Source organism: Anas acuta, chromosome 10 (genome assembly GCF_963932015.1).
Source record: "Anas acuta chromosome 10, bAnaAcu1.1, whole genome shotgun sequence".
NCBI classification, from domain to species: domain Eukaryota; kingdom Metazoa; phylum Chordata; class Aves; order Anseriformes; family Anatidae; genus Anas; species Anas acuta.
The window spans coordinates 18,900,658-18,912,965 of record NC_088988.1 but is presented as its reverse complement, the minus strand read 5'-3'; the positions used below and the strand labels follow the sequence as shown (position 1 = coordinate 18,912,965).

Genomic DNA, 12,308 nt, shown 5'->3' with positions numbered 1-12,308 from the left:
GTATCTTTCAGCTTCCTCTACTCAAGAGGGAAAGGAACTACACCATAAAAGTGGCTAACAGCAACTGACACGCTGTTCCTTAATACTGTAAGGAAATAACATAGCTGTACCTGATAATTACTTAAGATTTTTTTTGACTTTTAAAATTAAAAGTATACAAAATGGAACAGGACTGCATCTGGGAAACTCAAGACCTTAACAGTTAAAGCAACAATGACAAAAAATGAAGCTGCTGAACAAGCAACAAACCCAGCTACATTTAGTATGCTTTGAGGTCAAAACACTTTGTCAAGTACAATGCTAATCTCAATCTCTTTACAAACTATATTAATGCAACTATAAGTTGCCAGGCATCATGATCATTTTTATAAGATACTGTTTTTGGGGGATTTAATCATCTTAATTTAAGAGGTTTTGACATTTTTTGATTGCACTCAGAAACCCTCTTTATTTTCTTCATACAGTGGGGTCATGGCTGTGGCCTCCCCCATGCTCGTTTACTCATAACCTCATTTCAAGAGAAGACTTCTACTCAGCACACAATTGTTACTTATCTAAAACCACGTCTTAAAGCAGCTTCAGCCTCCCTGTTTGTAAAATGTCCACCTCAGAGTCAGTTGGTACATAGAACAATTAAAACCACTAGAAAAGTAAAAGTTACAAGGCAAAAGGAATATATTATACACCAACTGCTTTTATTTATTTCAGAAACCGTTCACAAGATGGTAGAAAAAACTTACAACCACTTCTAATTTAGTCTTCCATTGTTCCCAGTCAGCTCTAAACCCATTATGTGCAAAGCCCATTTACCATGCATCTAGATGATAGATACAGGCTATGAAATTCTTTATTCTACTTGTAGCAGCTTATGCAGGTGCAGCCAAATACCAAGCCTCAGGACAAATTGTACACAAACTTTACAATGTAGAATTCGAATTTAAAATATGAAACCTAAGATCTACACAAAACTGGTAAAAATCAAGCACAGATACGAGGACAAACTTAAAACCCATGTGAAAAGGAGTCTCGTCTTCCTTTCAAGTGCTTTATTCTGCTACACAGTCAAAATGAAGATGTAAGCTTTGTGGTTAGTTTAAATTACACTCTGTAGATACTATAGACCAATTTAAAAGTTACACATACAGCAATAGATGTCCATTGGTTCATCTGGATTACTTATACAATCCAGTTGGATTGTTGAAAACAAGTCAGGCAAAATTTGAAAGAAAATCCTTGTGCAACTTTTTAGACAAATGTTTACTGATGGGCACACTGTACCCCAGGTCCATGATGGCTGCTTTCTTCATCAGAACTATCATTATAAGCTTCACGTCTCTGGCCACCACCTGAACCACGAGTGGTATCAAATTCCTGAAGATCTACCTCTTCTGCATCACCAATTACATTGGGAAATTCTGGTCTAGCTGGCAGAAGATCTTCAAGTTCCTGCCCCAAAAAAAGAAGTGCATTCAGTACTGCATCTGCAGCTTCCAAATAAAACAAATAGTTCCCCCACAACTTCAAAACTCCTTCTCAGAGCAGGTGTGGTTTCTAAGACTAAGCTGGTGTCAGCCTTCCAAGTGCATAGTCATTTAAGAGTATTTTTATCAACTGGAAGACATCTCTTAAAAAAAAAACGCACAACAGCTCCACATGTTGTCAACCAGCGTGCAATCAGTAAATGCAGTTGCACTCTGAAAACTTATCACACAGTAGCAGAAAGATAATTCCTCCTACTCTCATCTGCCCAATACCCACTTAGCTTTTAAAAATGTGTTCCAGAAACTTACACTTGAATGGGTATTTTCAAGTTACATGTTGCCTACAAACAATATTAACAGAAGGAATTAATTGTACTTTATCCAAATTTAAGCACTGGAAAACAAATACAGGGGCTACAACACAAGCACTTTGCATAAGCTGTCCAATAAGACCACTAGTTTTATGCTTGAAAGACTACTTACTGAAAGCTTTTCTGGGCTAATCCAGTTATTTTCAGGAAACTGAACGTCAAATTTAATGTAAAGATCCCCCTTCTCAAACGGATTGCGATACTGTGGCATTCCTTCACCTCTGACTACACGAACACAACCTGTAATTCAAAGAAGTAATCTGTAGAGTGCTACTTCAGAATAAGTCTCACCCTATCAAATTCTCTTCATTTCTCTTAGCCTGTGTTCAGGTAACAAGAGAACAAGAACAGAATTAAAGTGTTTAAGAACCACAAAAGCATGGTAAAAGGAGTTCTTATCTGGTCAGGCTTACCTGGTTCAATTACTTTTCCAGGAGGATATTTAACCACAATTTGGCGCCCATCAAGGTGCTTAAATGTGAACTGAAATCCACACAGTGCTTCAACAAGTCCTATCTTGTGCGTCATATGCAAGTCATTTCCATCCCGCTGGAACACCTGAAAAACAGAATTATGAGGATTTTTTCTAGTACTAAAATTGTACCTTCACAAGACTTGTTATTTAGAATGCATTATTATTAACATCAGCTAATTTAACACACTTGGAAAGTTTTTACCTTATGAAAATGTCATCTAAGATAATGCCAGCTACAGTACATAGTATGATGGAAGGTGCAAATTAGACAAGGCAGCTTGTATAGCAGTAGTGCTTCCTTATACCAAGGTCTTCCACACAACCAACCTACAAACAAAGCTTATGGCTGTTTGTCACTACTCCCCCTACACAACAACACATTTTTGTTTCTCAGCATTTAAGCAATAGTTGCACATACCTGCTTCTCCTAACTGCCTATAGGGCAGGTTGCTGTCTTTAAGAGATCTTTAAACCATTGCACTTTGGATTCTTAATCAGAATATATTAAGCCTTCTCTACTGGCAGACCTCCAAAAACATTGCTTTCATCACCTTCCCACTTCAAGAAAGATTTTAAGAACATTAAAAGCTTGACTGAGAATCAGTCTAGTTTTACGCAGTAGGACACAAGGTACGGTATTTTTCAGAATGGTTAATGCTGTAAAGCCAGATGTAGTTCATTAGAAGACTAAGACAGAAGTGTCATCTGCCATCTGGAATTTGATGCTGTCATGCACATTTGTTTTGTATGCTTACAGATCGTTTCTCCCTTTTTGGCCAAAAAAAGAAAAAGAAACAAGATTTCATGTTTCATCCAGTATCACAGGAGAAGTGTAAGCAGCTTTACAAAACTGATTTTGCCAAAGCAGCAATCCACAGCGGAAAGTTTACATAGTACCTAATCTTCAAATAACCAAGATATCCGTATAGGTGACAAGAACTTAAATTTGTACCCAACACTATTCTTTGAGACAGAATGTTTTGATTTTTATACCACCATTCCATTCAACAGTTTCTTCCCCCAGAGTAAAATGCACCCTTATTCCTTCATAGTAATAGCTTGCTTTTGAAACAAAAGCATTCAAAAGTCACCCCAAATTTGCCCTAAGAGAAGGTTTAACATAGAAAAAGATTCATATGCAATATTTAATTCAAAAGCACAACATATATACTCCAGAATAACATAAAGCTTTAACCACCTAGCATAAACTACTCTCATTTCTTAGTATTTTGTTAAATGATCTGTGAATATCTGCACTGTATTTCCAGATCCAGTAGAAGACAGAAAGCACCATCTGTGCTGTCTAATAGGAGTTCCCTGCCATGTCTCAAAAGATTAATAAAAGCAACACTTAACATTGTTAATGTCACAAGCAAAGAAGATTCAGTTTGAAATCCCGAACGGCTCTTCACTGTGCCTATGTCTAGCAAAGTCATTCTGAGAAAGCTACAATTTATTAGCATGAGGAAGCACCAGAATCTGCACATCTTGCAGAAGTTTTTTTCTGGCTCACAAATAAAGCCACATTACTTGCTATAGATCTATTAAAAGCTATTTCCCATCTCTCCCAGAGGTACAACAACGTGATTTACTTTAAAATGAACGGCCATCCATATCATTTCAATATTAAAAGACTAGAACAAAAGGCATTTAGTATATAAACTGTAAAGTATTACCTCATTCTCCTTTTCTTGGAGTAAGAGGACAATATCACCTGGTTCCACACCTGGAGCCTGATCTGCTTCTCCACTGAATGTAATTCGTTGCCCATGTTTCATGCCTTTGTCTACATGAACTTCAAGTATTTTTACCTCTTTGATCACCTTCTTCCCTTCACATTTTTTACAGCGGTCTTTTTCATTAATTACTTCACCTAAAGATACAAATTTGGAGTTCAGAGATTTCCACATAGTTGCATACAACTCTGAAGAAAAAACACACTAATTTTAAAGTAAGCTGAAGAATGCATGCAAGAGAACTGGTTATTTCAACGTTGCTTTAAGAATCCATCACATGAAGAAAGGAAGGCTCAACTTAACCTGGCTGGGAGAAGGGGAAGGAAAAACAAAAAAGGGAATACAGAGATACACATAAGCTTCCAAGCTGTCTTATCAAGGATTTTGAAAAGCGGATGTGCTCTTGAGAAGAAAGGCAAAACAAGACTTTTGTCTATGATTTCTACCTTTCTTGAGGTCCAAGTTCAATTCCAGTAGTCTTACCACTCAACTTCTCTTTAAAATAAAAAAGCCTGCATTCCATTCTTTGTTATACTGGAGGATGCCCACTATAAAAGAAAGGATGAAGCTGAAACTGAACAGAAGTGCCTCCCCTCCCTTAAAAGCTGGGGCACAAATTTCAGACTACTGAATTTAGGAAGCTTAGTTCCATTTCTATTAACAACAGTGGAAAAAAAGGGATTACTGGGAGAGCCACGTATTGCAGAATATTACCACAACACTGAAGTATTACATAAATGCAGCTAGTAAAACTGAAGACTTACACACAAAAAGGGGGCTAAGACAGCTGGTCAAATCAACTGCATAAGGGAAATACATAGATTCTCCTCCAGAATGGATCTAGGGTCTTCTGGTATAAACGGGATTTCACTTTTATACTACTCCAAAAGTGAACAGCTTTTAACACTTTTTCCAGCAAGCTTAATGATAATTATCCAACATGCCTGAACTTCTCTTCTACTTGGTCTTTATTTTTCCAAGTAAGCTAACATCTTTGTACAGAAAGAAAGACTAATTGGTCACACACTCTACAATTTTCAGTGCTTATTTACAGTACTACATTAAGAGCTACAAGTGGATGCACTTGGCTTAAGACAAAGTTTTCCAGCTTAAACCACACCTTTCTGTGAAACAAAGCACAACATTATGATGCAGCTGAAACTATGTATTTGAATTGTGAAAACCATGTTCAAAAACATCATTTGCGAAATTTTTACTTGCTACAAAATACAGCTTTGTAATTTGCAGGTATTGTCCAGAATAAAATCTACAAGGTAGCATTACTACTGTGAAAATTGCAGATGATCCAAATAGAAATCACATGAAGTACAGAGCACACGCTGAACTTGTTCTCCCAAACACAACAGATTCAACAAAATCCTATCTTATAACCTTGAATTTAACTTCTAAAAATATAGGTTTCTGTTTTCTAACCTATATTTGTCCTTGGATAATAGGAGAAATCAAAAAATCCTTCCATCAAAAATACTTCTAAAAAACAAAATCTTGGTCTTTAATGGAAGAACAGTAGTAACAAGTAACACTCGTGTCCCAAGTAGGATGACTTCTCTATATTGGGACCAGACTGAGACACAATTGACTAGATGGGGGCAAAATTCTCCTGGATGAGACAAAATTTGTTATATGATAGAAATTATGAAGCAGTTCTTCCTAACAGTCAAAATAAATACCTACATTCAAGCAAGCACATTTAGGAATACAAAATAGCTGGCTTACCTTCTCCGTTGCAGTCAGAGCATACAGACTGCATCTGCTGAACCATTCCAGGAGCCAGCTGTCTGATCATGATACGTACACCTCTACCCCGGCAAGCATTACATTTTTGAACAGCTCCAGCCTTCCCTCCCTGACTAGAATAGAAAGCACCAGTTGCATGAAAAGCAATCTTTTTGGAAACATGACAACATCTACAGCAGTCGGCTAATATGCCTAATTATACTGACAATTAGTCACCCCCCCCAAATCCCTTGAATAATTCCAGTTCCATCAACAGTAAAATTCAAGTTTAACAGTTTTCTAATGTGAGAGCAGACTCCAGTAAGTTAAATACTGATAGAAATCTGACATAAAATATGCTTCATTATATTGTATGTCAACAAAGCAACCAGAGGACCCAGAAGCATAACCAAACTTACCCATTACATGCACTACAAAGGACATTCTTGCTAAGTTGTAGTTTAGTGGTCTTTCCATTATAGAGATCTTCTAAAGAAACTCTGTAAAATAAAACATTTTCTCCTGGGTTATCATTTAACAACTTACTTTCCCCACAAAATTAAAATACTTGCCTGGGACAAGTTATAGAAAACCAGTTCTTCATAAAAAAAAAAAAAAAGACTACATACACTATTAAAATAAGACCCTTGAAAGCATCACTTTAGCTTTCACAAGGAATCCTTAAAAACTGTTCAGCACACATGAAAACAGAGACATAATCCCAAATATAATTTAGAGAAAAGCTGCAATATAATCAGCAGAATCAAAACCAGGTTAGTTTGTTTTCTCAACAGGAAACAAGCAGACATAGTATTTTGTTTGATTAGTCACATCTGATTTTTTTTTCCAAGTTCTACCAAGCAAGTGAAAAAAGAACCTCTCTTAGACTGTCCTGATGGTACGTATAGCACACATACATAAGAATATACACAGAATATTTACTACTGTATTGAGCTTTTCACTTGGAAGGCATAACATACTTGAGGGGCTGGGGGGGACACGGACATGTCCCCAAAGGCTATTTAATTCTTTACATTTGTTCACACTTTTTCCCCCCCAGCTCTTAAATACACTAGTGAACTCCAATAACCTTCATATATCGATAGACGTTTATGAACAGTGCTTCTCCTAAAAGGATTCAAGTTTGTGGACAGAAATTCCTATGTATTTTGAGCTATAGAAGGTTGCCTGGCATCAGTGTTTACAAATAACAAAACCAAAGCTCATTAGTAATATAGTGCACAGTATTAGCTACTAACCTAAGCAACATATAAAAGTAAACAGACTTTAAGCACGGCTTGCCAAACACAGAAAAGATGCAGCTTTACTTATAGAAGTTTGAAAGGAGCTGCTCAGCAAGTAAAAAGCCAGTCATGACTGCAAGCAAAGATGTATAAAATTTAGATATGCTATTCAGGCTTTTTTTTTAATACTCTTCCATTAGTTATGTAGTTTGCACTTCCAGCTGGTAAGCTATGAATGCAAGTCTTTCAAGAGACTTAGTGCCTCTGCAAGAATCCAGCAATTAAGCAGTGTATGTCTGTTTAATGCAATTTTGGATTACAACTTCCAAACATAATCGAAGAGCTATACCATGACAAAAGTGTCTAGTATCTACAGGCTAATAACCAGGCAAATCAAAGTATCAGATACAAGATCAACCAAACATTAAAAGTAACTCAAGGTAACTTGAGTTTGGCTTTCTGGACTACATGTGACAAAGTAGTCCAGGTCTGAAAAGTAGGTACAGACTGCAGAATCTTACCTGAAGAGCATACCAAGAACACAAACTAGAGTACCAATCAGGAAAGCTTGAAAGTGAGTATGAATTGCAGCATCAAGATACTTACTTGAGCGGGTGCATCATATCTTCTCCTCTTCTTCTACCATTACGACTTCTACTCTGACCACCCATGAAATTGAACAATCCACCACCAAAGATGTGGGAGAAAATATCGTCCATTCCACTGCCTCCACCGCTACCTTCTCGAAGGCCCTGTTCTCCATATCTATCATATAACTCACGTTTCTCCGGATTTGACAATACTTCATAGGCAAAGCTTATTTCTTTGAACTAGAAGAGGGACAGAGTCAAATCAGTGCACGGTAATTTGTTACTTCAAAGGAACATTTTACTATTGTTTCTTGTCCAGCACAAACACCTGATAAAGGTGGCACACAACAGAACAATTTTCTACCCCCTCTATATTAAGGGAGAGGAAAGCAAATCTGGGCATAGTTGTATTACCTCTTGCTTTGCATAAGCAAATGACGTTTTATTGCAAATAGCCGCTTTATTATTCCTAGCATAAGACACTGCACAAACAGCAAAAAAAAACAGGTACACAATACTGAAATAGCCACCAGGCAAAAACGCAGTTATACACCATTGGCAAAGACCGCAGAACTTGTTAGGTGCTTAGAATAGGCTCACACCTGAGCAACGTAATAAAATGCACATTAATATGTTTGTCTACAAAACCAAATCTTTTTACAGTCATCCCTGCTGAGTTCTAAACAACCATCAGAACTTCAGTTCTGCTAGAATCAACTGAGTAAATTGAATTAACATTTTTTAGCTGCAATTAGTACAATATATCTAATACAACCTTCCCACATATACGATGTGTTTTATGCTGCAGTTTTAAGTCTCTCCACAAGTACATTTTTCCACATATTACCATACTTGGAAAGAACTGGAAAGTGGGCTGTCCATCTTTTTGAAATACCTATATAGATGCTAGTGACAGCTGACATCATCTTGGCAGATGAAAAGCAGCAGTTCTCCCTTCAGCATTACCTTCTCAACCAATTTGACTCACTTAACTGGTGCATTTTGTCACGAGGTACACAGGGAGATTGGGAAGAAGTAGACAAGACATACTTCCCTTTCACATTTCTTATATTTTTTGAACAACTGCAATACCCAGCCCCCAAAACTTCTATTCAGTCCCTCAGATGCTACTGTAATAGCAAACTTCAATAGTTTAAAAAGAAGCCTTACTTTGTCACCTGCATTTGGATTCTTATCAGGATGGTATTCCTTAGCCAGCTTTCTGTATGCCTAGTTGAAAGAGGTACAAAATTAGTTTCAGTCTTGAATAATCTATTCTTTTCTGAGAAATTCAAGTAGTGTCTTCAGTAAGAAAGAAAACCCTAATAAAGTGGAAAAAAAATGAATGTTTTGAAGTGACTCATACATTGAAATTGTACATTAAAAATTCTGACTTTACTATAGGCATAAATTAACTACTCAGTCTCGGATTTAAACACAACTACAGCACATGATAGCTAGAACTAGTTTGCCTGCTTCTTTTCATTAACATGCATTAAGAACTACACTGGAAAATGTGCTTCATTAAAATGATGTACTCTACAGATCCCCCTCAAAATCCAGAACCTAAGTTTCAACCCATTCACCTCTCACCTCAGTCACAGCAAGACAACAAAATGGCTGCCTCAGCTTCTCACCCAAGTCTATCAGTCAATCCCCACATCAATTTTTATTCTTCCTTACCTACTAATAATGGAAAGTTTCAGCTCACATTGAAATACACGTATGAGTTACAAGTGCAGAACGTACAGATCACTGCTTTTCTTTAATTTCATCATTCCAAAATAGTTGGAGGAGTAAGTACAGCCAGATTTCCAGGGGAGATTTTTCAGTATGCTTTTTTTGACCAGTGTTTTGATTTTCAGGACCATGACTTTCTACAGCAGTAGTTCTGTTTTGTTTTGTTTTTACCTTAGAGGTAAAGGCAAATAACAGGACTTCTACAATTTGAGCTTTTGACAGTAAGGACTGCAACTCTTGCCCCACTCCACCACAACATTCCCCAATATCTGTCCCTTGATTGTTAATAAAAGTGTTTTTATTATTATTATACATATTAATAAAATCTGCTACAGTGATGCAACTGCAAATAATTGAAACACACCAATTCTTAAGGGTGTTTTTTTTAATAGCTCTATTCCTATAGAACTGAGCATCTAAATAAACAAACTCCATAGAACTACAGCTTGAACAGAGCTTTACACACGAAGCTTTATAGAGATCCCAACTTATCATTTTGTACTGGGATAAATCAAAATCCTTTTTTTGTATCTGCAGTTACCTGTTTACTGATTACCTTGAAATATTCTGTATTTACGCATGCAACCAAGAAAAAGTTTGATAAGAAAGTAATGAAACAAAACAGAAAATGAATATTATGAGTCAAACATTCTAAAACACAGTAAAAGTAAAGAACAAATTCATAGGTCTTATAGCAGAAATTAACCATCAGTAACAAAGCCTAATCTTCCACAGACTTGAATATTCTGTAATAAAAATGGATTTCCCCCATATTTTAGGAAGTATAATTGTGAAAAAAATACATCTAAACTGAAAACCTACATAATGTTATCTATTCAGCTAAAAATGATTTTTGCATGGTGATCTTGAAAAATATAAAGAGAGCTAATGCCTTGGCTTTTGGCAGCATACTGGTTTAGAGCAATCCTTTAGACTACTCATGGCCCAAAAGCAAGCTACCACTATTTAATCAATCAGAAACAGATCCACAATCAAGGCTTATATGAACACCATACTATAGCTTCAACGGAAATTAGTTTAACTCCTCAGTGTTCAGTCAAACCCTTTTGATCAAGCTATTATATATTTTATTAGTTTTACCTTTTCTATACTTTTATATCTAGGTTAAAATATTAGACGAATAAAGCATCCACACAATCTCTTTGTGACAATAAGAGATGGATGAACTTCTCACCGCTGTGGGCAGCCCAAAACTTTACATGCCAAGACAAGCATAACATACAGCAGCGAACATTGAGATTAGTGAGTGGAGGACTGCTACAAGTTCTTTGTGCTTACAGGAGACCAAAGGCCCTTAGCAGAACTTAGCAAGGAAAAAAAAAAAAAAAAAGAAGATCTACTTGATTGTGTTCAGGAGCTTCTTGCCGCATGCCTTCCACCTCTAAAACTATTTCAACACTGCATCTGCCTATCCCTGCACAAACTGGGCTAGCACATGCATGACGGGGGAGTCGGTAATTCCAGCACCACCCAGCAGCCGAAGCAGGTCACTGCTAGTAAACTGCCTCCTTAGTTATCCTCCCTCACGTGTAAACCGTGCTTAATTTCTTCTGGGGAAGAAAAAAAAAAAAAAAAAAGAAAAAGGTTTCTGCACCACTGAGCCAAATGGATGCGGTAAACGACGAACCGGCCCCGAGCTCCCTCCGAGCTCCTTTCTTCACCTCACCTTGCCTGAAAACGAGCGGAGCCGTGAGCAGAGCCGGCCCCCACCGAGGCCTACACGTGGGGCAGACAATGGCAGCGGCCCCCACCTGCCGCCGCACGCCCGCTCCTCCCCGAGGAGCTCTCGCCGGCTGCGAGCGCCGCCCCGGAGCCGGGCGGGCAGGCGGGCGGGCGGCGCCGCGGGGGCGAGACGAGCGGGGGCTCCCCGGGCGCCGCGGGGACCTGGCGGGGCCGGGCCGGGCCGCGGGGAGCCCCGCCGGGCCCCGCTCCCTCCTCCCCCCCCCGCCGCCCTCCCCCGCGGCCTACCCGGCCCCGGGCCCTCCCCGCCCCCCCCCGGCCTCACACCGCCGCCCGCAGGCCCCGCCGCCCCCCCCCCAGCCCGGGGCCTTCCCTCAGCCCCGGCGGCGCCGCCCGGCCCGGCCCGGCCGCACCTTCTTGAGCTCGTTGTCGGAGGCGCCGGGCGGCACGCCCAGGATGTCGTACAGCTTCGTGTCGGCCACGTTCGCCATGGCGGCAGCGGGCGGCGGCGGCGGGGCCGGAGCGGGCCGAGGGGCGGCGAGGGCGAGCCCGGGAGCAGGACGAGAGCCGCTGCCGACGTCACGCGCACACGCCCCGCGTCACCGCGCCGCGCCGCCGGGAGGGAGGGCGCGAGGGGAGGGGCCGCGGGAGCCCCGCCCCGCCCCGCCCCTGCGGCCCCGCCCCCTCGGCCCACTTCGGGCGCCTGACCCAGTGCCGCCGCCTGGCGCCAGGGGGCGCCGCCGGCACCCGCGGCCGCGGGGCGGGAGGCGGGAGGCGGGAGGGGGCCGCGCGGGACGGAGCCCCGCGGGGCGGCGCCTGAGGGGCGTCCTTCGCCTGCAGGCGCGGGGTGCTGGGGCTTCGTCGGTTATAAATAGCGCGGGTGCCCGGCTGCTCGCTGTGCTGGAGGGTTTTGCTCGGCTCCTATCTCAAAAAAGTACCAGGTGCCAGGCCTGGAGTGACTCAGAGGAACACAGAATCACAGAATTGTCTGGGTTGGAAGAGACCTCAAGAACATCGAGTCCAACCTCTGACCTAACACTAACCAGTCCTCCACTAAACCGTATCACTGAGTTCAACATCTAAATGTCGCTTAGATTGTTTAGTTGTGCTCAAGCAGTGTTGGTGCCCCAGAGAGACACCACTTCTAGCCAGCAAATAAACAGCCCCGTTGTGCTTCATAGTGCTTAGTCCCTTCACTGTGGCAGCAGCTCGAGCCTCTCCTCACCTGGTGCC

At 40.7% G+C, this 12,308-nt stretch overlaps 1 protein-coding gene across 1 annotated transcript; it reads right to left on the bottom strand.

Moving 5' to 3' along the window:
- Positions 1 to 674: 674 nt before the first annotated feature.
- On the bottom strand, positions 675 to 11,687 carry DNAJA2 (DnaJ heat shock protein family (Hsp40) member A2). Its single transcript, XM_068693457.1, has 9 exons — positions 11,489 to 11,687; positions 8,805 to 8,864; positions 7,651 to 7,874; positions 6,220 to 6,300; positions 5,801 to 5,934; positions 4,004 to 4,200; positions 2,266 to 2,410; positions 1,965 to 2,092; positions 675 to 1,446 (listed from the first exon to the last, which is right to left on the bottom strand). Exons 1-9 carry the CDS (start codon positions 11,564 to 11,566, stop codon positions 1,258 to 1,260), a joined length of 1,236 nt encoding a protein of 411 aa, XP_068549558.1. The 5' UTR covers positions 11,567 to 11,687; the 3' UTR covers positions 675 to 1,257.
- Positions 11,688 to 12,308: the final 621 nt, after the last annotated feature.